The following is a 26,742-nucleotide window of genomic DNA, read 5'->3' on the forward strand; positions in this document are numbered from 1 at the left end:
TCTACGCTATACATTAGTTTATATAAGAAGCTCGATGTTTCCTGGATTTGACTTGTATCTTTCCTTCCAGGGCTCACCGAGTAACACAATTGGCCGAACACAGCCGCGCCACACTCCAAGCAGAACCAGCCCTCTCACCTCTCCCACCAACTGCTCACACGGAGGCCTGTCTCCAAGGTAACAGTCGATAAAATCACTATAATCTAAAGCATGCGCAGATATTCAACTTCTGCTACTGCCATTGAAGTACTCATAACTAACAAGCTAACGTGAGGATGGCACTGAATGAGTTGCTCTGACAGAGAACACGCATTTTACTTACATTTAATCTATAGGAAACCACAGTTATGTAGAGTAGGCACATGTGGAACAATAAAAAATATAGATTAGTTGTTCTTTGATGGTTGCAATTTGATATTGTCTGTATCTGATTAGACCATATCATTTATTTAATAGTATTATTACCCATGAACCTTGAACACAAATTGTCAAGTCAAGCAATTAAATTTAATATAATGCCTTGCCAAAACAATACCACCTGGAAGTAAATGGGTAATGGGTAATCTTATGGTTACATCTTACCGAACATGAATGAATGCACACTTTCCTGTTTGCTGTTGCTAAGGATCATTAACTTGTATAATTTATATTATACTATTTGCTTTTGAGATGTGTTGACATAGCCTGTTGCATCCTGGGCAAAGTAACACTGATCACACTTCTTCACTGAGGTTAAAACATTGTACCAAGCTTAGAAGGTCTGGGCCTAAGGAAAAGTGGCAATACTGAACATGTACGGAGTAGGATTTAGTACAGTTTTCCCCTCATTGATGATTAGTCATACAAAAAGACTCATTTTTTTGTAGGGCAAATAATTCAAGCAGCCCGGGAGTTGAGAAGAGAGTACTAGGGATCTCTAACACAGAAAAAATGCACTTCTCATCAGTATGGGACTCTTGATACATGAACACTGAACCCACTATGGTAGTATTGTCCATTCAAGTCTACTTATTCTTTCAATGTAGGGAGTATTATACCCTATGTGATGACAGGTAACAAGGACCAAGCAGATTTCATCCTTTGTACAGCAGCGCAATCCCCATCATTTGTGACATCTTATTTGTCAGAATTACTTTATTAAGCTCCATGGATACAAGTTCTGATAATCTTCTCGGCCAGAGCAGCTCATTCATACGTAGAAGACCATCAGCTAACGCAGATGTTCCATTATAGTCCGAGTAGCAACATCAAGCAAATACTAAAACCTGCTAGTGCTGCTTGAGTGTACTGTTGTGGGACCTGTGCTTCCTTTTCTTTTTCCTCCAAGCTCAGAGTGCTCTTTTGTCTTCTCTCTCTCCTTCCTGCATACTGTTGTTCACTCTGTCTCTCGTCCGTGTCCGCTGTCTCGCTCTCTTGTCTCGTTCTCATCCTCTTCACCTCCATTCTTTTCCCTGTTTCATCCATCCGCACCTCACCAAACCCACAGTCGGTTATGGGGTTGGGGTGTGGACGGACTAAAGCACCCCCCTGCCCCCCCTCCTCCTCCTCTTCCTCCGCCTCAGTCCCACCCTGCCGCCCCCTCCCTCAGGGTCCTGCGCAGAGCGTACTCTCCCAGGTAACCACCAGGGGGGTCGGACACTCCAAACAGGGCGGACACAGATTCACATAAACCAGTGTGTCTTCAATATGTACATGCCACAAGTATTAGGTTTTGTATCTGATTTCTAGAGCTGTCTGCAGCCGATTATAGAATTAAGCATTTTCATTGTCCGCGAACCAGGAAGTAGTGGAAAATTTCTCATTTCTTCTAAACACATAATTCAGGTGGTTTTAAAAGGAATTTGTGAATTTGAAAAGTGAGGATGATTTTGAATTTTTTTGTTTCATTTTCTACGCAATTACCATAATCTCAAATTCCATTATACTATTTTGTCTTTATTATCTACTATAAATAACCACTTTTTCAACACTGTAGCTGCTGTCTTGCATGCTATTACAAAACTAAATAAATACTAACACTACTACATCCACTGACTAGCTCATTTTACTGCATAATTACAGCATGTAGCACAAATACCTCACTATACCCAGGCTCTGTGCTAAAACGTGTCGTGTTCATGTCTGCACTTGTGTTAGCATGATGGAGTACGACACAGAAAACATGAACTCAGAGGAGATCTACAGCTCCCTGCGCGGGGTCACCGAGGCCATCCAGAGCTTCAGCTACAGGAGCCAGGAGGACCTCAATGAGCCAATCAGACGTGACAGCAAGAAGGACGACGGCGTGAGTGTTTCTACATATGTGTATGATTATGAAAGGGACAGGGCATGTTACAGTACAAAGAACATCATGTTCATTAAGGATGATTTTTACACAGTGTTTGTGTAATCCCTCTGTCATCCAAGTAGAGTCCATTGCTGAAGAATTTTATTCTGTCAACAAAAATATTTGAGAGTAAATACGTTTTGCTGCGCATCCATCCTTCATTTCTGAACTGAAGAAGTTATGCTAATGTTAAAAGTTTTTATGTCACCCCTCCTGACTCTCAGAGGCAGTGCTTGAGGCATCATCCCTGGCTCATAGAACTGTAGTTACATACATAACTCTCAATTTCAATAAAAAACATGATATCTCTCCATGTATTTTCCAAAGCTAAGGTTTTCTACCTGTCCTCTTAGGCGGGGCGAGAAGGACTGGCCTCCTCCCCAGGCTCTGATGCCCGGCTCGGGTTGGACATGGTGGAAGGTGGTCGTACGGCTCTGGACAATAAAACCTCTCTGCTCAACACTCCGTCCCCACGCTCCTTTGCTGGGCCACGCACTCGTGAGTTCTCCCCTTACGGATACGGAGAGACCATCTGCACCTACGACAAGAGCGCCCTGAAAGAGGCGGTGTTTGATGATGATGTGGAGCAGTTCAGAGACTGTGAGTGTCCCATAAGAATCAGACCCAAAATATGGAAACATTTGAACCGTTAACAGTTAGCTATTTAAATCAAAATATCCCATAATTTGAATGGTGAAAAATATATTGGCTAAAACAGGACAAGTAAATTGCCTGAAGGGTTAGAATAACGGTTAGAATAAGGTTTAATTCAAGTATATAGCAAAACAGTCTGAGTTTACTTGTTATTTATTTCTATTGATGTGCGATTCATTGTATGTAGGGCTGCACAATAAATCACAAAATTCTCAATATCTGGACCAAAAGTGAATTACTACACCAAGTTTAAAGTACCTACAGTGTTGTGAAAAAGTATTTGCCCCCTTCCTGATTTCTTACTTTTTTGCCTGTGTCACACTTAACTGTTTCTGATCATCAAACAAATTTAAATATTAAACAAAGATAACCCAAGTAAACATAAAATGCAATTTTTCTGTGATTTTTTTATTTGTTAAGAGAAAAATACTATCCAAACCTACATAATCCTGTGTGAAAAAGCAATTGTCCCCCTTGTTAAATGATGAGGCAACTATGGCCAGGCCTGATGCTGCCAGACTTTTTAAATCAAGAGGTCACTTTAATAGAACCAGTCTGACAAGGTGAAGTAGGCCATACTGAACCCAAGACATCATGCCATGATCCTGAAGCAGATAAGATGAAAAGTAATTGACATGTCTCAGTCTGGAAAAGCTTACAAACCCATTTCTAAAACTTTGGGACTCCAGTGAAGTACGATGAGAACCTTCCCAGGAGTAGACAGCCTACAAAAATTAACCCTAAGAGCATAGTGACGACTGATCCAGCTTGCCTCAGTAAAGGTTTAAGGAAAAGACAAGGCAAAAATGTCATGCATGGCAGAGTTTCAAGGCAAAAGCCACTGCTGACAAAAAAGAATAGAAAGGCTTAGGTTCTGCAGCAGGACAATGATCCAAAGCACACCAGCAAGTCCACTTCTGAATGGTTTAAAAAAAAAACTAAATGAGGGTTTTGGAGTGACCTAGTCCAAGTCCCGACCTGAACCCAATAGAAATGCTGTAGCATGACCTAAAAAGGAGGTTCGTGCTCAGAAACCGCCTAATGTGGCTGATTTAAAACTATTCTGCAAAGAAGAGTGGGCCAAAAAACTACACAGCGAATGGCTCATTGACTTATCGCAAACACTTGACTGCAGTTGTTGCTGCTAAGGGTGGTTCAACCAGTTATTAGGTTTAGGGGGCAGTTACTTTTTCACAGGTTCAGATGGCTTTTTTCCCTTAATAAATAAAATCAGCTCTTAAAACTGCATTTTTTGTTTACTTGTGAGTTATCTTGGTCTAATATTTAAGTTTACTTGATCTGAAAGGGTCAAGAGTGACAAAGGTGCAGAAAAAGTCTGAAATCGCAAAGGGGGCAAATACTGTTTTGTTTTTAGCTCATGTCTATTGTCTAAACATTATTTGGAGCTGCAGGTCGCGCCATTTACCATAAACAGCGACCTCCTTGTGTAGTGTTGTCATCACATTCTGCATTCTCCTCCTCTGTCCCTGCATCCTTCCATACTCTCTCTTTCTCTCTGTCTCTCCCTTCCTCCCTCCTCTCTTTCACCCCTTCCTCCTTCTCTCCTCTCCAGCCCGGCGTCAGGAAAGTGCGGAGAACAAGATGACCCTGCCCAAGTCGTATGCTCCCGGTAAAGTGCCCCCTCCAGCCCCCATTCACTCACTCACTCACCCACCCATATTTCACTTTCTTCCTCCACCCGCATTCCTGTGTTGACATTACTGACCACTTATTAACATCCCACTTCCTCCTTCAAAATATTTATCCAAAAACTGTGTGTTACTACTACCACCACTACCACCATCTTAATTTAGAAACACTCAATATTTGTGAACCTTTGTTTTTTACTAATGTGTGTACATGTGTGTATTTGCAGTCTTGTGACATAGAGCTTTTTGGCTTGCAGCACTCTCACCGCACAGCATTAATGCCACTGGTTCAAGTCTTAGGGGTATTTTAGACATTTTCACACACCAACAACGGGCAAGGGGCAGAGAATTATAGCAGCATTCACACAGCAGTTCAGGATAAAGTCTGGAGAAGGCATTGTATGTGTGAAAATGGCTTTAATTATACTTTATATTATTTCAATTTATAATCAGAATTGTCTACTTAAACAGTCAGCCAGTAAATGCACTCAAATTATGATTGTGCAGTTATAATTTTGACCTCTCAAGGCTACGGTAGTGTTCTTTATTGCATTCGATTGAAGATTTTTTTGGTAGCATAATTAACTTAAACTTAAATGCTTCTGTATGTAACATAGCAAAAGGTGTAGTCCAGACATGGCACAAAACGTTTCCAAATATTTTTATGCATGACGCTATTTGCACTGTAGGGGAAAAGGCAGTGTTTTGGTGCTCCTGTGACGTCGCCCTCATCTGTTCTGAGGGCTTCCTGCTGCACATAGGGGTTGTGTGTTTTCACCTGTTGACACTGACTAAAAGTTACCATACAGTGGAGACCAGATCTAAAAACATGACAAGATCGAACAAGCACAACTGTAAATGTACCTTTGGAACTTCCAAGGTAACTAAAAACAAATCTAGAGTTGTGCTTTGTTTCATTTTCCCACACTTCTGCAGCCCTGCGTATTTAGTGTGGTTTCCTGTCTATCACCATTGCAGCCTCTGGTCTGCAAGTTGTAATTGAAAATGCTATTCAGTGATTGTAAAGTCCATATACTTTCTTTTCAAATTGCCAGTTGTATCGACAAAGTTCATGCCTACTGCAGCTTTAAGGTAGTTACATACTTTAAATCATAATTGGAATAACCATGGCTAACATCTAAAGTAGAATAAAAAGTCTGCATAGGACCATCAACTAAATAACATTTCAAACTGTGGCTCCCACTGTATTGTTGCACACATTTTAACAGCACAGCCTTAAAATATGTCACTATTTATTTAGATTTTAACACAAATAGTCTAACAGCGCTGTCTCCTCTCCAGTTGGCCAGGACCACTCGGACATGGTGGCCGATCTTCTGAAGGAGCTGTCCAATCACAACGAGCGCTCAGAGGAGAGGAAAGGGGCCCTGGTGGAGCTGTTAAAGATCACCCGAGAGGACAGTGTCGCTGTGTGGGACGAGCACTTTAAGACCATCCTCCTGCTGCTGCTGGAGACTCTGGGGGACAAAGACGTAAGACTATAGGCTTTAAATTATGTGTTGGTAATGGTCTGTTGTATTGTGTAGTATTTATATTAATGAAAGAGGGAACGAGATCATTAAATAAGAGATGAATGGTTGTTCATAAGACAGCAACAACTTGCTTGTAGCCTTAAGCAAAAAGTTTAATATTTAAACAGGAAAAAAATTGTCAATACTGAAATTTTTTGTTCAGTTTCAAACTCCATGTGTTCGAACACCACTGTGTTTGTTTTGACACGTGGCCGACTGAGCAGTTCTGTGATTGGTTAACCTGCCTGTCAATCCTGCTTAACTCCTGCTTAACTTGTTTCTGTAAACTTGGAAAATGCTTAACTAAAGCAATGTTTCCCATACATTTTGTTATGACTATGATGGCAAAAAATATTTTTATTTGAATAATTTCATCTTTGTGGAGTATAAATGTCACTTGCTGCCTGTATTTAATTTTAAAATAATTATTCATTTTTGACCAGTGTCTCTTTAATTTATGTTTATGATAAAACAATGAGCAACAAACTCTAATTGTGTTATGCCAGTTTATAGTCCAGTTTATTTTAGACTATGGGGGGCCACCATTGTCTGCTGTATTAATGGGAAACAGTGTCTAATGGCTGTCCATCTGATATTTTGATCTTCTTGAGCAGTGGCACAAATGACTTTAGTCAGTTCTCAAGATAATTCTGATTACATAGTATGTGCAGGTTTTACAGCTAATGCAGTTTGTGCATGAAAATGATATGATGAATGATCATAATTGTTGTTTATGCACATAGACAACTTTTACATAAATTGCATATGTTTTGTACAGCACACCATCAGGGCGATGGCTCTGCGCGTGCTGAAAGAGATTTTGAGAAACCAGCCGGCTCGCTTCAAGAACTACGCTGAGCTGACCATCATGAAGACACTGGAGGCCCACAAAGACTCACACAAAGAGGTAAAGTGCAAATGCCCTTTCCTTATTAATCCTTATTTTTAAGGTGCACTATACAACTTCTGGTGCAGGGTCTCCCACCTGCTTGTGTCCATGGTAATATTAGTTTGCCAGGAATGGTCCACTGTTTGGCATTAAACATATCAATCCTAAACATTAAATTACAGATTTTTTTTTATTACCAACAAGTATTTAACAGACTAACTTATTTCTTGAAAAAACATGGATGCCTACTGTGAGTGGTGTTTCCTCTCCACAAATCTGGAGTGTAACTTGGCCGGGGGGTGTCAACTACTCGTCTCCATGGAAAGAGAAGTATAATGCCATACTGTGAAACATTCCAGGCAAAGCAATAATATTTGCAGGAGAAAAGCTTGTGATAGATCTTAATGCTCCAATTTTACCATTGCCTATTAAACCAACACATTTCATTTTCTCATTACTATTCCCATACGTGTTGTAGGTGGTGCGTGCGGCGGAGGAGGCAGCAGCCACCCTGGCGGGCTCCATCCACCCGGAGCAGTGCATAAAGGTGCTGTGTCCCATCGTACAGACTGCAGACTACCCCATCAACCTGGCCGCCATCAAGATGCAGACCAAAGTCATCGAGCGCATCGGCAAAGAGTCTCTAATACAGCTGCTACCTGATATCATCCCAGGGCTCCTACAGGTAACCATGGTGATCAATCAAGAGTCAAATGCGGGGTTTTCAGACTTTAGAAAAGGGATGGGAAAACTTTTTGACACACGGGCCACAATGCATTCTACAAATTGTTTTCCAAATGCATTAATTAAATTAATAATTCATTTATTACATTTCAGTGAAATAAACACAGCAGAAAAACTCACATTCAGTTTTATCAAATGCCAAAAGATCAACAACTTGTTGAAAAGGTAAACTGAACAAGGTTTACCTATTTTAATATTATATGGTCACGTTCAGCGGGCCAGATTAATAAAACCAAAGGTTAAAGGTTAAAAAGGCTAAAGGTTTTATTAACCCCTTTAGGCTTATTATTGGGTAAATGTAAGGTATTACTTGACGTCTTACATTTACCATCCCCATAATAATTGAAATCTATTAATTAATCATAGTGCAAAATACATTTGAGACCTGGAAGCAATTTTATTTTTCTATTCTTTAAAATTTTTGTTATACAATGAATCAGATGGTCCAAAGACTATTTCAAATCAAGTCTTAACTTTTTGCTGAAAATTTACATGGAAAAAATTGATATTTTTTATCATTATAGCGTTATACAAAGTGTTTACGCAGCACTGTTTAATCTTCTGCTTGTTTTCCTTGAAAGCACGGGACACACTATCGCCGGATCCAAAAGGGCTTATTTGGACAATGTGCTTATTTGGTTCCTTGAAACCTTTGCCTTATTTGTAACTTGTAAACGTTACATACCTCGATCCACGTAAAATTATAAAATATAGTCAAAGAATTGCAAACAAAAAATGTATTACATAAAAAACACAAAAATACTATTACATAAGGAGAAATATATGTTTGTACTTAAGTGTTAAATTTTAACTTTTTGTCGTGTTAGAACATCAGCCGGGACATTTCCGGACACATTTTTTCACTTTTTTCTGAATTGCAAAGATATGACGTGATTAGTGTCTTGTGTGTGTGTGGGTGTGTGTGCGTGTGAACACACAGGCACACACACAAAAAGATTAGTTTTTTGTGAATTCTGCTTGCACTCTACATAATCATACATCAAGCTAAAATTGTCATGAAACCTATCAGGGATTACACAGAGAAGGTAAATTATTAACAAAATGCTATGGAATTATGGTAGTATTTATTTAGTACTTATTTGTAGTTTACTGTAGTTCAAAAATTACATTAAAAATGTAAAAATAAAACAGGTCTTTGAGTACATTTCCCGCGGCAGTTTTATCTGCAACTCCAAAAGGGCTTATTTGGACAATGTGCTTATTTGGACAGTGGGAATTATTAGCCTTATTTGTCCCTGGAAATGTTTGCGCGCACTCTGCACCGTTCCAACTCCTCCCCCCTCCCTCACCACTCTGCTCCTCTCCTCACAGGGCTACGACAACACCGAGAGCAGCGTCCGAAAGGCCAGCGTATTTTGCCTGGTCGCCATCTACTCTGTGATTGGTGAAGACCTCAAACCCCACCTGGCACAGCTAACGGGAAGCAAGGTACCACAACATTTTAAGACTTTCCACTAGTGAAAAAAGCAGGCGTTAGCGCTTATCGACTTCTCATGTGTCCCGACTGGTTCGAACCGGTTGGTCAATTATGTTTGGACTAATTTAGTGCGTGACTTTTGTCCTTGGGTTGCATAAGGGTCGGAGGGCGGGAGTGTACAGGTCAGGTTCACCTCCGCGCATAGGGCTGTCCAGTTGTTGTAGGGGACATTGTAGTGGACATTGGGTCTATTTAGTGTTAGGTAAATAGAAATTTCCAACATGCTTTTGATTATTGAATTACTAGCTAATGCTTTGTACATGCTCTCTTCAAATAAAAACTAAACTAATATGCAATTAATTAACTTTAAAATAATACAATGGTTTATTTAAATTCATGTTATTATTCCTATTTAAATTAATAAGACAGATTTATTTTATTTTTGTTATCTTATTCCTATTTAAATTAATAAGATACATTATTATAAGATACAATGTTTAAATGCTTTTTCATTTTTTTTCATTTTTTTTTTTGTTGGTTTTTTTTGTTGTTTTTGTTTTTTTGTGGGCCCAGTTTTGATGGAACAGGGGTTCAGAGTTGGGAGAGACATTCAGAAAGTTCTTGCAGACAATAATCAATTTCACAACACACATAGCACATTTGCCTCGACCCAACCCTTGACTACAGTTCGTTTTTTTTTTTAAATGACTCTTATTTAGCCTAGCAGAGGAGTTCTTCCTGCTTGTTTCCATGTGAATAGTTTTCCTTTCTCTATAATATTCCACAGAATGACATAAAACTCAAGATTATGATGCTTGGATAACTATATAACTAACTAACTATATAGTAAAATAAAATAAATGCCTGTTTTTGTTCTCCTCAGATGAAGCTTCTCAACCTGTACATCAAGCGAGCGCAAACGACCAACAGCAACAGCAGCAGCTCCTCGGACGTCTCCTCGCACAGCTAATGAACCGGAGGAGAGTCTGTGCTGGTATTTATCTCCCAACATGGCCTCTGAAACTCAGTTTCCTGTGACTTTTTGTCTATTCTACATTTTCTCCAATCACTCCATAATGTTTCATCTCAGACAGTCCATTTACACTCATCAACATCTACTGTCACATGTCATATTCTCTGTCTATGATGATTTGACACATATAATTAATATTTGGGAATCATTTTAGTTTTCATTCCTGCTCCAGTTTCTGCCTGTACTTTATAAGAGATATTTGAAGCCTTTTAATCAGGTTTTTTGTTTTTAAAATGTAGGTCAGTCCTATGAAATCCGTATGCTTAACAGAAAACTAGTGGAGTATTCAGACATAAGCACCAAATATGTGAAGGTAGGTGGACAGTTTTCTGTCTCTGCTCAATTTTAAGAATCTATCTTTCTATACCAATTTTAAGTTTTACTCAATACACACACCCAAGTGCATTGTCTGTTACTGTGTAAAACTCTAAGGTAGTACTTCAGTACTTTTGTTTACTAAACAGATAGAAAGAAGGCAACACTAAACTCTGCTACATATGTCGTATCATCAGGCTCATTAATGTAATTTTTGACAGTACAACACACTCTGCCTGGTTCAGCGTAGTCCAAGACCCTTATCCAAGGGACCTTTGTCAACACTTGGGTTAATCTTTGAAGAGTCACTCCTGCAGACATGCCTCTGCGGTCAGGGTGCCACTCATTTAAGCTTGAGCATCCCAGAAACACAAGAACGCCACAGGTGGATCTGAGCAAACATATGACACCATTTATGAGCCCAGTCTGTGAGAGAGCTACACCACAGAGTCTGTGTCGTCATTTCAACTGTCAAACATACATTCTACCAGACCAGAGAGCACTACAGGTCCTCTTTTTATCTGTAAACAGGAGAAGTATTGATCCAGCATATGGGCTTGTACTGACAAGATAGCACAGCAACTGCTAATGAACCCCAGCTTATTTATGAGTAACAATACAACAAACTACAATTCTTATTTTTTCCAGTTGGGATGATAGGTTGCAGTAAGGTGACAAATAGGCAGATAACTATATGTAAACATAGTAGTGGTGTGTGCTGACATGTGTCCCTGTGTCCAGAGCATAGTGCGGGTGGTGTTTCACGACCGCAGGCTGCAGTACATGGAGCACCAGCAGCTGGAGGGCTGGAGGTGGAGCCGACCTGGGGATCGCATTCTCGACATTGGTCAGTCACTGTATACTAACACTACACTACTGATTTATATACACGTATTTACTTTACACTACATACTGTACATGCTCCCTAAACAGGCACGCTTTAACTTAACATAATCATAATAAACACTGACCAACACAACAATAGCTCTCTACCCTAAACTGTATAATAGAAGAATAGAAGAATAGAAGAATAGAAGAGTGCTTTCACACTTACGACCTTTGGTCTGGACTTTCAAATTTTCATGTTTGGTTTGGTCCTAAGTCCATGTGTGAATGCTCCTGCGGGCCGTGAGTCAGACTGAACAGCTGCTCCTTTGGTCTGGGAAAAAGTGGTGGTCTCGGTCCGTACCAGGGTCTGGTCCCGTCTAATGTAAACACGAAGGTTCAGACTTTTGGACCAAATCCAGGAAGCGCGTTTGATCCATGGATCTATTAATCATTTAGCATGCTAGCGCTAAACCAATGAAATGTTTGGTAACTCTTTGCTCCCACCAAATGCTGCTTCTCACTGGTCTTTTTTCCTGTCGATCTGTATTTTAGTTAATCACCGTCAAGCCCAAGCCTCGTCTTCCTTCTGTTTAAGTCTCAAAACAAAAACACGTTGCTGCTAATGCATGCTCCGTGTTCACAAGGCACAATCTTGTTGTCATGACGACAGGTGAGACAGGACCAGGGAAAGTCCAATAGTTCGGATTTGAGGGCAGTGGTGTGAAATCAAAAGTCCGGGGAACAAATGAAAATGATAGAACACTTTGTAAGTTCTAAGTCCCTTGGTGCAGACTTTCAGCTGTGAATCACCCTGAGTGAGTGTGAGGTCACCCAAAGCGTTTGTCGCAACCAATTTAAACTAATCCAGTGTTAAACCAAAGAGCCAATCAGGAGCGAGGTGGTTGAAGTTTCATGCCTCACGTACGAACGAAGCTGTCAGTTAAACCTGTTGCTAACGCTAGCAGGAGCGAGGAGGACTTCATATTTTCATTTAGGGAGAAAATAGCTAAATAAAAACAGCAGGACCAAATGACGAGGCTCACAGTAGTGCTTACAGAGAGAGAGAGAGGTCACGTTTTTTTAATAGAAAGTGACCTGCAAACAGGGCTCAAAGGAACCACTTTTTGGAAAGCAGCGGCTAGCGCGTTAGCTATGTCTGTTTATATATACAGTCTATGTTCCCCACTGAATACCTTCTTCTGCAGAATATACAAATAACCAGTAAACCACTTTAACTCCTATCTACTCTTCAAGATTTAAACTTATTTAAAGCTTTAGTTGTTGCAATGTTTAAACTTCTATATTTTACTCCTTTCAAACAGGCCTGTTTTAACTTTTCACTACATTCACTTCTGAACACACCACCAGCATTTTTCACAGCTGTTAAACCAACTTTGTATCAAGTGCTCCAACAGTCCAGGATTTTCTATGTCAGCTGTGTTTAGTGGACACATCACACAGTCACTCACAGTGGCTTCAGTCATTAGACTTTATCTTGTTCAAGATTTAAATGCCGTGTAGACCCATTTCTTGTAATTTATTAGTCTGTTGAATTAACAAAAGTAGGTGGGGACTGGTGACATGATAATACATGAGTGTTGGGTTAGTTTGAAATCTCACATTGGGGCCTAAACTCTGGTGGTTGTGAAGAGGAGGAGATTCACCAGTCTTGGAGAAAATCACTGTTGTAACATTTCTTGCAGACATCCCTCTGTCAGTGGGCATACTAGAGCCGCATTCACACCCGCTGCACCTCAACACTATAGAATTCCTGTGGGACCCTGCCAAGAACGCCTCTGTCTTCATCCAGGTACAGATATCCAGCCAGACAAAGTGCCAATGACAGGTTAGACTTCTCATTTCACTAAAGCATAGTTAAAATCATTATATTTAGGCTTTTACTAAAAAAAATGTTTTTCTAGTTTAGTTCTAATTTTGGTAAAGTTTATTATTTTACTTCCTGATTGGTTGTGAAACACGTTCATTCCATAACTGTTAACTAGCAACCATGATACTAACATGCTAAAGTGCACAATAGTTATGATTAGACTAATAAAAATAGATGACAACAATGACAGTGTTTAAACTGTCAGAAAAAAATGTGTTCCTTGCACATAAATAGTCCCTCCTTCATAGTTCCTCCTTCAGTGATGTTGTCATATATAGAGGTTTCCTTTTTTAGAACTCAGCGCTACTTCCAGTATTTTTTTTCCACAAACTTCCACTTAACTGATGTAAAACTATGATAAATATTTAACACAAGTACTATCCCACCAAACCAGGTAATAATTACAAAATCATAAAACGCTGTCATATGCACTTTAACCATCACTTCGAGTTCTAACATATTTTTACTCTCTCTCTCTCTCTCTCAGGTGAACTGCATCAGCACAGAGTTCACGCCTCGGAAACATGGAGGTGAAAAAGGAGTGCCCTTTAGGATCCAGGTGGACACTTTTACCACCAACGAACAGGGAGAATATATAGAGCCTGTGCAGTCAGCCAGCTGTCAAATCAAAGTGTTTAAGGTAAAGGTATTACATTCACATAACATATAGTCAGTGATAAAAGTAGCAAAAATAATAGTACTATTCTTGTGTTATTTTGTTAGGTTTATGTACTTATGCAAAATGTTATGTTGTTCCCTCATCAACAAACATGCCTGAAGTGGTTTTATATGTCATCCACGTGTGCTTGAGAAATCTCGTGGTCTCTCAGACACTATTTGAACCCTCCCTCCTTCCAGTTAGCAGTATGAGTCAAGACTACATCACCCATGCTCCTGCATGACAATTTTTCAAAATAAAGATACAGAAGCAATATACAAATAATATAATATAACTTCACAAACTTGATGCGATATGCAGTATTTTCATTAGTGGGATGTATGCTGATTGTGTTGTGATGACTTTAGGCAAATATAGCATTTTCAAAACAATAAAAGGTAACAAGGTGATCTAAAATTTTATGTGTTAGCCATTAATATCCCATAAAAATCTAATACCCCCTCTTTAATGCAAATCACAGTAGATACTTTTTAAATTTTACTTACTTGTATGTTGTATGTTTCCTAACAAATTAGTACTTCTTCCACCACTTCATATTTTACTGCAGCATTGTACACTGACTGGCCAAAAAAAGGTCACACTCTAATATTTCGTTGTTCCGGCTTTAGTTTTGATTACGTCACACATTCACTGTGTCATTATGTCGATAAGCTTTGGCAATGTCACAAGTTTTATTTCCATCCAGTGTTGCATAAATTTTTCACCTCTTGCATTGATGATGGTCGAGCCTGACGCTGCACAAAGCTTCTCCAGCACATCCCAAAGATTCTCAATGGGGTTAAGGTCTGGACTCTGGTGGACAATCCATGTGTGAAAATGATGTCTCATGCTCCTGAACCACTCTTTCACAATCTGAGCCCGATGAATCCTGGCGTTGTCATCTTGGAATATGCCCGTGCCATCAGGGAAGAAAAAAATCCATTGATGGAATAACCTGGTCATTCAGTATATTCAGGTGTCAGCTGACCTCATTCTTTGAGCACAGACTTTTGCTGAACCTAGACCTGACCAACTGGAGCAGCCCCAGATCATAACACTGGCCCCATCCAGGTGGCTACTTTTTTTGGCCAGGCAGTGTATTTTCAAAGCTTGGGCTGGTAGGGATTTGTGAACAAAGTATCTTCAAATATTACATAATTAAGTAAAATATATTTACTGCTAAGAAGAGTAATGTTGATTGACACCAGTGTTACAAAAACGTTAACATATTTTGTCTTAAAGCCTAAAGGGGCAGACCGTAAACTGAAAACAGACCGTGAAAAGATCCACAAAAAGGACCCTCAGGACCGGGAGAAATACCAGCTCTCACACGAGACCACCGTACTCAAAGAGGTATGGCCTGTTGTCTAATCTAACCATGTAATAATGCTTTACCAAAAATATACTTGACATTGTGTTTTTCATTCATGGATGTCTTCATAATCCCTCATAATTTATCCTCTCTGCAAAACTCAACATGCTAACCCCTCACTGGTACACTGTACACGCCAGCGTTGTATCCACCGGTATATTCTTTATTCTGGACATTGGAGTTGTTTTGAACATTTCATTACTCAGATGGAGCACAACAGTGACACTCTGGAATTAAAACAACCATGCTATGGATATTAGTTACCACGTAGCCAATTAGTCTCAATTGTGCTTTTAAACTCTTGATATTCAAATCCCTGTAGTGCAGTTAGCAAGGTTAGCAAGCACAGCATTAGCATCTGTGGCTTGTTGGTAGTTCTCAGCAACTTTTTCCATCTATCGACAACCATACACTTGACACAGTACATGCAGACTCATTCATGTTAATATGTTGCATAAGACACTGTTTTCTTAAAGTTTGTTTTGTCTGTCAATGATTGGAGCTGAGAGCCACATAGGCCAAGTTAATCTGGTTGGAAATTGAACAGGATGCAAAAAAGTCACTCAAATGCACCCAACTAACGCTGACTTTATGATATATAAACGTCTTACAATAAGTAAAACGTTATTATTGATTAACTGAATATTCTTTATTTAAAGCAGAGCTAAGTAAGCCATATAATGTCTTTAAAGTCCCTCTGGTGTTTATGAAGGTGATTTTGGAGTGTTTGAAGGCTCTGCTGGCTCCTCTAGCATCTCTGAACAGCAAAAACAGACATGCAACTTGGTTGGACCCACGGTCAACTCTCAGAGTCTGTTCTTGAGCTCACGATACACATACTGCTTTACGATACTTCAGTATACACACAGGTAACCGAGCTACCGACACACCCCTTACCAGCGCTATCCACAGTTTTCTATGAGAATAATATCCAGTGTTCAATTGTAAGTTCTCATGGCACAACCAGCTAAAAGGCAGAGAAAGGCTTTGTCCGAGGATGCAAGGAAAAGAAAACGTGAATCGGACAGGCCCAGATCTCACATGCGAGTCGATCTGGGGAAGATGTTTGGGGAATGGAGAGAGCTCAAGGAAAGAGAAGCGTGAAAGAGCCACGCAGATCTGGAGATACTGTTATTGATCACATAGGTTTTATATTTCTTGTGGTATTATTGTTCAGTTTGTATTTCTCACCTGCTCAGGGACTACAGATGGAAACTAGCTTTGGCTATAATCTGGTGCAAAGCATCTTTAATGTTTTTGCACATTGTCCCTATCAAATAAACTAATAAACTAAACTAATAATTGGATTAATTGTTTGCTTAAGTATGCTGTTACATCTGTATGCAGAACATGTGCAGCTAGTGTCACTTGTTGGTGCATAAAGAAGAACAATGTGCAAATGTAGCCCTGATGTGATATCTGACTATGGCTAACGTCAGGCCCAGTGTCAAACAGGGTAACACATCTGTGATCAATACGCTTATCACGTTGGAGTTTACAGACTGTCAGCATTGTCAGACAGTCTGTAAATGTAGCAACAAGTAACTTCAGCCCTGATGTAAAGTCAGCTCAAGGCTGTATTTAAACAACTTTGTGTTCTGGTTATAGTTACATATGTTGGCAAACCCAAACTGCATCTACACCATCATCATTACCAGTGTCAAGCCTCACTGAGCACATGCACAATATATTTACAAGATAACTTGTGTATAAGATAAAGTAAAATAACATTACCCACCTGAGACATTTTGTTGCTACAGTGTTCACCTGCTTTGTGAAAACAAATGTGAGCGCTCAGCTGAATGGTGGGGCAGGTGGGGAGTGTGGAGTGTTTATGACAGTGCATTCTCACAAATGACTTGTAGAGTCACTGCTAAAGTTACTTAGTTCTGGTTTAAGTTACATATTTGTTAAAGTTGGCAGATCCAATATGACGGCGGGTGGGCTTTGTCATGTGACCAACTAACAGAACATAGTAACTTCTCTGACAGTTCTGTGTTCCAACCTTCAAGGGCCAAGGGAGCAGAGCCTAAACATAATGTCATCAAAGCCCAGCTATTTCAAAAATACTTCTGTCAGTATTAGATTGAACAGTTACAGAGCAGAGGTTGTACAGCGCATACACTTTTACTAATACACTTGACACGTTTACCTGTTTTAGACACACTAAAATGGAGCAGAAGACGCTAGAGGAGTGCCCTTCTCTATCCGCGATGAGAGTAGTTGCAGAGAAAGATGGATGTGGATTTAAAGCAAAGCTCTGACCAAAAACCCAAGAGAATTTGAATGAAGCAGTGACCTGTTGTTTGTCCTCTGTGCCACAGATGATGCTGTCAGTCACATGAGGGTCAACACAGAAACTAGAGGAGGCTTTGAAAAATAAAACAGAGCAAGAGGAGAGTGTCCGAGCTGGAGGCAGAGAATAGGAGTTTGCAGGAACGCCTTAGAAGAAGCACTTTATCCTACAAAAGTCCATTCTGAGAAGGAGAGGCAAAATTTGGAGGACGAAACTAAATCCAACAACCTCCTCCAAGAGCAAGATGTAGAGATGCAAAAAATACTGACACTGTTGCTAGTCAAAATCAGGAGCACAAGGAGACTGTGAACCAGCTCACTTCATATATTAAGGAGTTGGAGAGAGCATGAAAAGTCAAAAGTCAAGATTAAGAGGGTCAGACAAGACTTTGAGCAACAAATAATGGACAATGACTTCTTCCATGAGGAAACCTTTGCAAAGATGAAGAAAGAGATAGACACTCTTTATTATAAGAATGAATGACTTAGGATTGAACATGAGGAAAGGATGAACCAGTTTACTTCAAAGATTAAGTAGCTGGAGGAAGTCCTCAAAAAGGCAAGTATCAGTGAAAAAGAAGTTCAAATTGAGACACGGAACCAAAATATGACTGAGGGAGAATTGGAGACAGAACAAATGTCTTAATATCGATCTTCTCACACAGCTGAGGGAAGAGCGGCTATCAGCTAAAAAACAAGAGGAAATGTATAATGCTAAAAATTTGTAGGCTTCAAAGGTGTCAATGAGAAAATCCTGTCTACCAGTGACCTCAAAGGTTACGTTAAGAATGTGGAGGAGAACAGGAGGCTGAAGACGTTCTTAGAGGCTCAAGAGCAGCTCTGTTACTTCAATAAAAAGTATACTCAGTACTCAAGAGTAAACATATGCTGCTAGAAGAGTACTCTGAAAAGCACAATTTCTTGAAAAGGTCTGCTCATTCTTGTGTGCGTGTGTGTGCGTGTGTGTACAGTGCTCTCCATGGCCTGACGCTGTAAACCTACCAAACCAAAGCAGCAGCAGTATCCCTCCGTCTCCGGGTTACCAAAGCCCCCCCACCTCCTGCTCTTTCACCGAAGGGTAAGCCACTACATTCGCTGTATAGTACATGCTATCACATCGAAGGGGCTGTATGCAGTTTTCATATAATAAAGTAAAAACTGACTTAACAGGTACATTGTAAAAGCAGCTCTTAGGCTCAAACTGAGACCTCTGTGCGCTGCATCTACACCGCACAGAGGTCTCAGTCTGGGACGCACGTGTAGAGTGGCTGCCCCCCAGTGTTCAAGGCTTGTCAGGAAAAACACTATTTCTTATCGTTCATTGATAAGTTATCGCCTTGCATTTGTTCAATTTCAGGTATTTCTATTGCAAAAGAAAATCCTGACTTTGAGCAGGTTGCCTCTCCGCAGATCTGACCTGTAACTTGGCCTGATTTTGAGTAACTGTTTCCTGGTACAGTTACTCCTCCATTTGGTTTAGAAAGCATTTACAAATAAAAAAAAAAATAAATAAAGGAGTACACTGTCTATATTATAATGCTGTTTCCTCATCACAGACATATCTAGAGTTGTGTTTTGTTTCATTCACACATATTTAACACACAAACCCTGCATATTTATACTGTCTTCTTCTCTAAAACAGAAAACACTCTGTTCCACCTTATGATGTCATCACGTGGTAATACAGGAAGTGCTCCACTGTGTTTTTAAACTCCATACACCTTCACTAGAATTGTTTGGATAATTTCAGCCCTGGAAATGCCCATTTCTACTGAACTAAAGGTAAAAGGAGTTAACTTGACACACAAGGTGGAACACAGCATTTTGAGCTTTGGAGATGTAAACAGACTAATTATAAATGATTACTCAAATTATAAATGATTACTCAAACATGTGCGAATGAAACAAAACACAACTCCAGGTGTGTTTTTGAGGACGTAACAACATTATATCATGGCTTAAATCTCACAACAGTCCACTTTGTGTAAGGACCTTTAATGATAAAAACATAAATAAAGTGGCAATAAATATGTCAAATGTTGAGACTCTGCATTTCATCTGGGGGCGGGGCTTCGCATTCCATGTCAGTCAAAAAGGGGTTGCCCCGGGCCCCAGGGTTGTAGGTACCCAGACTTGGATCGTCTTCCTATTAATTCATATTAGAGGGGGGGGCCCATGTGAGGCTTCCAGCCGCAGTCTCCAAATTTCTGTCTGCGGCCCTGTTTGAAAGTGTGTTGCCATGGTTGCAAAAGAATGTTGAGCCTCACCCCTGGACGAAATGCCGAGCTTTTAGGGTGTCCCTCAAGTGTTAGTCTGTCTAATGTGGCATGTTGTTTCTCTCCGCATTCCTCTGTAGCAGCTGTTCCCCAGACCAGCCCACGGACCTGCTCGTGGCCGGCTGCTCGGATGTAAGTATGCTGGCAGAGTGAAGTCTAAAGCGTGCTCTCTTATTCCCTTTAGGCCAGTATTTGGAGACAGTGGATACTCATTACAAAGGGCTCTTGTTGTTTTTGACCCGTAGCACCTTCTGGCCACGTCCTCGCCGCAGGACACTCAGCAGTGGCTCCTTCAACATAGGTTCACACCTTTCTCAAGGCTCTTCTCCAGCTTCTCAGGTAACTTGGTTTATCAGTGCAACACAATATGCTGTTTAATATCCCTATTTATACAGAGGTGGGTAGTACTCATTTACTTGAGAAACTGTTTTAAGGAAATTGTACTTTTCTTGCAGCATACTTTCTCTTACTCTTACCTGAGTAATATTATCATTGAAGTAAGAGTACTCGTTCTTGAGTAAAAATTGTATACTCTTCCCACTGTGAGTAACTGTACATGTGACAAAAGCTTTATGTTGACAACATTTGTGTTTCTTGCGCCACTCCTTCAAATATGATGCAATTTTTCTCATTTTGTGTCAATCCAAATGAATGCTTTGTCCTTCATATTGCATGAACTTGTATGTTATGTCCCTACAGTTACTCTTTACTCTTAATTAAGTAGTAGTTTTCCCAAATACTTTTTTACTCTTACTAGAGCAATTTCTTTGACCACTAGTTTGTACTTATGCTTGAGTAACATTATTTTGCAGTAACATTACTCTTACTTGAGTACAATGTTTGGCTATTCTACCCACCTCTGTATTAATGTATGTATTTCTATTGTTTATATGCAGCGTCTTGTTGATATTATTACAGGCTTTAAGGCAAACCTATCATTTGGACAAAATAGATAGTAAATAAATAAAATAAAGAATTGGTCTTATATATATCACTTTTCCAGATGCTCGCTCAGTGGTGGTGATTAAATAAGTAAATAAAGAATCAGCTCTTGAGTATTTGAACAAAGGCTATACAAGCATGATGTCATCCCTCCTTGATTAATTCCACATTTTATTTCAATATTTTTAATAATATCTGTAAAAGATGGAATAAAAGTATGGTGTTTTTTTTCACTTTTCCACTTATTACTGGAGTTGACTTTTTTTTCACCTCAAGTTTCTGCTGCCTTTAACGTATCCACCTAAGTTAACACAACATAACACAAAACATCACACCATGTCATTCCTTTTTAAAATTACCTACAATGCAATACAAAAGCATTGTGATGAGTACGGTTCTATGCTTCCTCAAGGTACAGATACAGATTGTTAATAAACTGAGGTTTTCCTTTCAAAAGAGGATGTGGGAACACTTTCGCAATACGAAGTACTAATTATCTTATCACTCCCAATTTATTAAATTATTAAGTATTATTAAGTAAAAGTACAGATACTGAAGCAATAAAACACATGATAAAATCTACTTAAGTAAAAGTATTAAAGTACCCATTTATAAATGTACTTTAAGAGTAAAAAGTGAAAGTATTTTGCACAGATTCTGAGGTCTAATAAAGCTTCAAATGTTGTGGTTTTGATAAAGTTTTGGGCTGAAATTAGTTCAGTAGAAACGATTGAGTTGATAGTTTCTTCTAGCTGTTTTTCTTTGTATATTCCTGTTTTCTCAAACTCCAAATGTGGTAAAAATAAACCCCTCAGACTTTTCAGCAGGTCCCAAACAATGATAAAAAATACTTTTGCTTTCAATCCAGTTAAAAAAGGTAGTATAAAGTACTGATACCTGCTCTCAAAAGTATAAAGTATCCAAATGTACTTGATTAAAGTACAGATACCAAAATTTCAGTACAGTACGTTTTACTGCTTTTACTTTGTTATGTTCCACCACTGTTTATACACAATGTACACACACTATATATAGCCTGCTTGTTGTACATGTGTCATCTCTCACGTTCAATCCCAGAAGACGCTTGGTTCCAATAGTTTTAGGCCTAGAGTTACAATATAGTATTTTGTTAGACCCTAGTTATCTATCTAGATTTGCACTTGACTAACTTGCCAGAAGGTCAAGAATTGGAAATACATTTGTAAACTGTGAGTGTGTGATAGGAGCTGATCTGCTGAGGATGAGCAGAGAAGATCTGATCCAGATCTGTGGCCCGGCCGACGGCATCCGGCTCTTCAACACTATGAAAGGAAGGTCAGTCACTTGTGCACACTATTAGCATCAACTAACATAATATTACTATGTATAGAATAGTTTAACACTGAGCTGGAGGACAGGTCAGTATAGCATGCTGGACATATTCACATAAAACATTAACTGGCACAAACATCACCGTGTTCTTTGTCAGCATAAATAAACCAAAGTTTTCACAATAGCTTCAGAAAGTAGTGCTATTGTTCAACACCAAAGATGTGATTGTTGTCAGCTGAAAGGAGTTTAAATCATAAGATAAAAATGGCAAGTTTGTAGAGCCCTAACAAATTGTAGGTTTAACATTTGTGGATCAACAGTGAATATTCCATAGAAGTACATAGGCCCCTGCTCTTATTCTGATCTGAACTTGCATGTGGTGCATATTGCACTAGTAAAAACAAGGGGTACAAGTGCACGTACTTGTTTTGGTAGAATTTGCTGCAAAGTTGTGAAATTTAGACAGTTTTTGTTCCTTATTAAGGTTATGGTTGCTAGGAAACAGAAGTGGAATTAGGTCTACTTATGTTACATCTGCTGCCTTATGTCCAACCAGGAAGTAAAATCATAAACTTCACCAAAATTTAGAAAAAACAGACACAATCAGGCAACATTTTTAGTCAAATCTTAATGTGTTTCAGTGAGAAACTACTCTAACCATTATTGTGTATGAGAGATTCAGTTGTTTTTTGGCAGTAATGTGTTTTCCCTTTAGGATGATAGTCCCACGGCTCACCATCTATGTCTGTCAGCAGCAGAGCAGGAACCCAGCCGCACTCAAAGCTGTGGGAGGAGACAGTGAGTACAGGATATTAGCAGGTTTAAATGTAGTTAGCCCCTGAAGTAATTATATTTATACATTTTATTTTGAACACTTTGTGGCTAGATGAGATTGCATGTTATATGAATGGGGGTATTGGCCATCCTTGGATTCAAGTAGTGTCCTTGGGCAACACACTTTATCCGCCCTGCCTATGTATGAATTAGGGTAGTATGGAAAATCAGACACTAATATAATCGTTATTAAAACTAGTATTGAAACTAAATACTCACTTGAGCGGGTATACTAAAAAGTTGTATTCACGGGACAGAAATTAACCTTTCCTGAACAGCTTTAGAATGATCTTGAGCTGAAAAAACATAAGACCACAGAGACTAGTATACGCCCATGGACCACTATGGAGCATACCCGGACGACTGAGGGATTACACAGATATAAGTAGCATCGAAATCGAGTTTGAAATTTTAGTATCGTGACAATATTAGAATGACTGTGGAGTGTGGCTGTTCTCTAAGGGAGTGCTGTATAAACGTAACTTCTTTTGGTGGAGGGTCGGTCTTCTGCTCTCCTGCTAGTCTCCATGGAGATTTGATTGCTTTACCTACAATGTTCCACAGTATATCGTTAAACTTTCAGTCTCCATGGACACAAGCAGGCCACGTCACCATTCCCAGTTACGAGCCAAATCTGTGGAGAGGTGACCCTGCTCATATTTTGAATGCATGTTTTTCAAGGTCTGTAATTATGTATTAATAAATGCAAGCTAGACAGGTTTAATGCCATACCGTGGAACATTCTAGGCAAAGCATAATCTCTATGGAAACAACCAAGTGGCATACCATACTTCCAGTAGAAAAGTTACACATTGCACCTTTTAAGTTTAGAAATCACAACCTTTTCTCTGTTCTCTTCAGTCTACCACGCTCTGTATTTGGAGGACCTCACATTGTTGGATTTGACTGATAAACTGGCCATGCTGTTCAATATTATACCCCAGAGAATTATACATGTGTACAGGCAGAAGCCAGCAGGGATCCACGTACTAGTCACAGATGAGGTACTTTTACCACAGTGAACACAAAACATACTGTGTGACTTGACTTGTGTAACTCTCCTGAGCTCTGTCACTTCCTCTTTAGTTTGGAAGCAAGTGATTTTATTTTTATTTCAGATGGTGCAAAACTTTACAGAGGAAACTACCTTCATCATCAGCACAATCAGAGGTAACTGATAATGAAATCTGTTGCAATATATAACAATATCTAAAGCAGCATATAGCAACACCCAGATTCTAATCAATGCTAAAACTACTATCAAAACAAAACACTTCTTTAAGCAAGTAACAGTACAGAAAAAAATACTGAAAAAATTGCCATTTCTTGAATATTTAACAGAACTAGACAACTTTATAGTAGGAGTAGTATATGAGTTACTAATATTTTGTGTTGAATAACATTTAATTGTCTAAAAGAAATACAGATTTTTGTATGAGTGGTGTGGGAGTGAAATTGTTGTCAAATATTTTCCTAATCATTTTATTGGCCAATTTGATATATTCCTTAAACACACTTATATGTGTTTAATAGGCACTTGTACCACTTTGGACACCCTATCCTTGATAATGAAATTTTCAAAACTGCTATAAATTTAAGAATGATCCATTATTACTATTCATTATAGCCTATGTGCTAGAGGGAAACATGTGAAACTATAATTATGCTGTAACCAGTTACATTTTATAAATCTAATCTGATCTTTTTCTACAGATGAAAATACAGACGGCTACCACGTTATTTTAAAATGACTGCCAACTGTTGTGCAGCCTGTAAATATCCTATTTTGTGTTATATTTTGTGTTCTTGGATGACTTTTGAGTTTTGATTAGCCTACTCTTTAAAGGATCATTCACTTTGAGACTAACAGAAAAGCAAATTGTCTGACAATGTTAATACTAATAGTTGTACAACATAATATTGTAAAAAAGCATATAGTCTGTACAGTCATAAATTGTAATATATGAAAATTGATTATTCTGTAACATTGAAATGGCCAAAGGCCAAACAATTATTTTTTCTTCTGTCGTGTGTGTATTACTTTGTAAATAAATAAAACATAACACTGTAAAAGTAGGTTTACATTTGTTGATTTCTCTATTTGGATATTTGGTGTTGTGCAGGAGTGGGGACTTACAAGTGATGTGGATGTGATGTGTAGCCTACAGAAAAAGGCCTAGGTCTAGAGGCTTTTGTCAGAGCATACAGCTATGTGGCAGTGGGAGAATGAAGCATTCAAAAAAGAACAGGAAGTTACTTTACAAGAAGCCTATGTAGCCTACAAGTGAGGAGGATATAGAGCGAAAGAGAGGCCACTCATTAAAACAGCCTGTATTATGATAAGGCCTGTCAACATAAATACTATATCGACTTATCCTTCAATATATCAGGTGGCGTTCACATAACTCATAGTCATGACACACAGGCCTATGTAAGGTTCTATAGGTTATAGAACATTTATGTTCCTCAAAAGTATCAGAACAAAAGAAAAGTAATAATAGAAATCCACAAAAGATTAACCTTATTTGTTACGCGTTAAATCCTCAAACTTGACATAGACTTCTTAATATTGTGGCATATTAAAGTTTTTTTGACTGAGTGTGACAACAATTACAGCTGAATAACGGCAACACTTATGGCACAAAATAATTTTACTTTTGTTTAGGCTGTTTATACAGGCAGAGGACACGTTCAACTTTGTGCCAGTGTTTGTTTCATGTGGATTGGCCCAGTAACTACACAGATATTGACCATGAACCACGTCAAACAAACTGTAATCTGACAGACTTGTCTTCCCGTCGACCCACACAGTCACTGGGCGCGTATGAGGTAACGGAGGAGGAGGGACCCAGAGACGGGGGTAACTTTTAGCCGCTGGATGTGCACACCGGCTGGACACACATGTTTAACCCGTGGCCACAGTAGCAGGACCGCGCAAACTCTCCGCTAAGGGGTATGTTATTGTTATATTAAGGCAAAATGGTAACTTTGAGCAGCTTTTTGTATGTTCAGAATCAGGTGAGTGATGAGCCAGAGCGCGAGCAACGAGCTGTCAGAGATGAAAGGTGCAGTAAGCTAGCCCAGAGCTACATTAGCTACGTCCTTTAGCCGAATGCAGAAAGTCACAAAGTATTTGGGCTGATACTTCTGGGCTAAGCATGTAACTACAGACACCGTGCGCCATGAAAAATAACATTTTGAGTCATTTTTCCGCAGAAAGAGGAGAAGAGAGGAGGCTCGCGCCGTCACGTGACCCCGGTGTGCAGTCCTGTACACACGAGCGCACTTTTTCTTACATCACCTCTGGATCCGACTCTTCTAGAAATAATGACCGTCCCGCGGAGGCTTTTGGGTGCACTACGCCGCGATAGCACCGTAAAGTCGCCCTCAAAATGTAAAACACGACGTTTTATCATCCATGAAAGCGACATGTGATGCCGGGATGTTTGGGAAAAAGTCGAGTGACTTTTTTCCTTGCAGCTCCGCGCGCCTTCCTGATGTGGCCATGAAATAGTCAAAGTGGAGGTGGGTAAGGGTTTGGAGAGCCTATTTATTTTGTTGTTACTGTCCGTTATCATAATACAGTTAATTAATTTGCAGCCCAGATGTCGGAGATGTCCTGAGACACAACGAGTCTCTTATCAGCTGATATTTTTGGCCATGGATGAACTGTTTTTCTCGTGCCTATTTCATGTAAGTAGGTTCTTAGCCTAATTATTTTTTTTATGTTTTTAAACACACTAATAATCATTAATTTG

At 39.3% G+C, this 26,742-nt stretch overlaps 2 protein-coding genes across 3 annotated transcripts in view; both read left to right on the forward strand.

Moving 5' to 3' along the window:
* Positions 1-10,220, forward strand: part of clasp1a (cytoplasmic linker associated protein 1a) — a 92,575-nt gene extending 82,355 nt beyond the window's left edge. The window contains exons 32-40 of the mRNA XM_055230449.1: positions 71-177; positions 2,137-2,284; positions 2,680-2,926; positions 4,554-4,610; positions 5,932-6,122; positions 6,940-7,068; positions 7,529-7,735; positions 9,127-9,243; positions 10,116-10,220. Of these exons, the coding sequence (XP_055086424.1) occupies positions 71-177; positions 2,137-2,284; positions 2,680-2,926; positions 4,554-4,610; positions 5,932-6,122; positions 6,940-7,068; positions 7,529-7,735; positions 9,127-9,243; positions 10,116-10,202 (1,290 nt within the window). The 3' untranslated portion in view covers positions 10,203-10,220. The remainder of the gene's footprint in view (positions 1-70; positions 178-2,136; positions 2,285-2,679; positions 2,927-4,553; positions 4,611-5,931; positions 6,123-6,939; positions 7,069-7,528; positions 7,736-9,126; positions 9,244-10,115) is intronic.
* A 229-nt stretch (positions 10,221-10,449) lies between these two features.
* Positions 10,450-24,777, forward strand: tfcp2l1 (transcription factor CP2-like 1). Of its 2 annotated transcripts, none has more exons than XM_055230526.1 (13): positions 10,450-10,578; positions 11,322-11,427; positions 13,112-13,218; positions 13,784-13,936; positions 15,197-15,307; positions 18,593-18,699; positions 19,978-20,029; positions 20,143-20,236; positions 22,063-22,153; positions 22,866-22,948; positions 23,846-23,988; positions 24,103-24,154; positions 24,698-24,777. In XM_055230526.1, exons 1-13 carry the CDS (start codon positions 10,525-10,527, stop codon positions 24,733-24,735), a joined length of 1,191 nt encoding a protein of 396 aa, XP_055086501.1. In that variant the 5' UTR covers positions 10,450-10,524; the 3' UTR covers positions 24,736-24,777. The 2 variants fall into 2 exon arrangements, with proteins under 2 accessions (XP_055086501.1, XP_055086502.1); XM_055230527.1 differs by having other exon boundaries at positions 19,981-20,029.
* Positions 24,778-26,742: the final 1,965 nt, after the last annotated feature.

The sequence above is a fragment of the Periophthalmus magnuspinnatus genome, chromosome 21, assembly GCF_009829125.3.
Source record: "Periophthalmus magnuspinnatus isolate fPerMag1 chromosome 21, fPerMag1.2.pri, whole genome shotgun sequence".
Taxonomy (NCBI): domain Eukaryota; kingdom Metazoa; phylum Chordata; class Actinopteri; order Gobiiformes; family Gobiidae; genus Periophthalmus; species Periophthalmus magnuspinnatus.

Excerpts from the sequence above, each read along its gene's own strand:
- tfcp2l1 (XM_055230526.1), top strand. The coding sequence starts at position 10,525 with ATGCTTAACAGAAAACTAGTGGAGTATTCAGACATAAGCACCAAATAT. Across the intron at positions 13,219-13,783 it reads ACGCCTCTGTCTTCATCCAG|GTGAACTGCATCAGCACAGA; the intron begins GTACAGATATCC and ends TCTCTCTCTCAG. Across the intron at positions 20,030-20,142 it reads TCGTGGCCGGCTGCTCGGAT|CACCTTCTGGCCACGTCCTC; the intron begins GTAAGTATGCTG and ends TTTGACCCGTAG.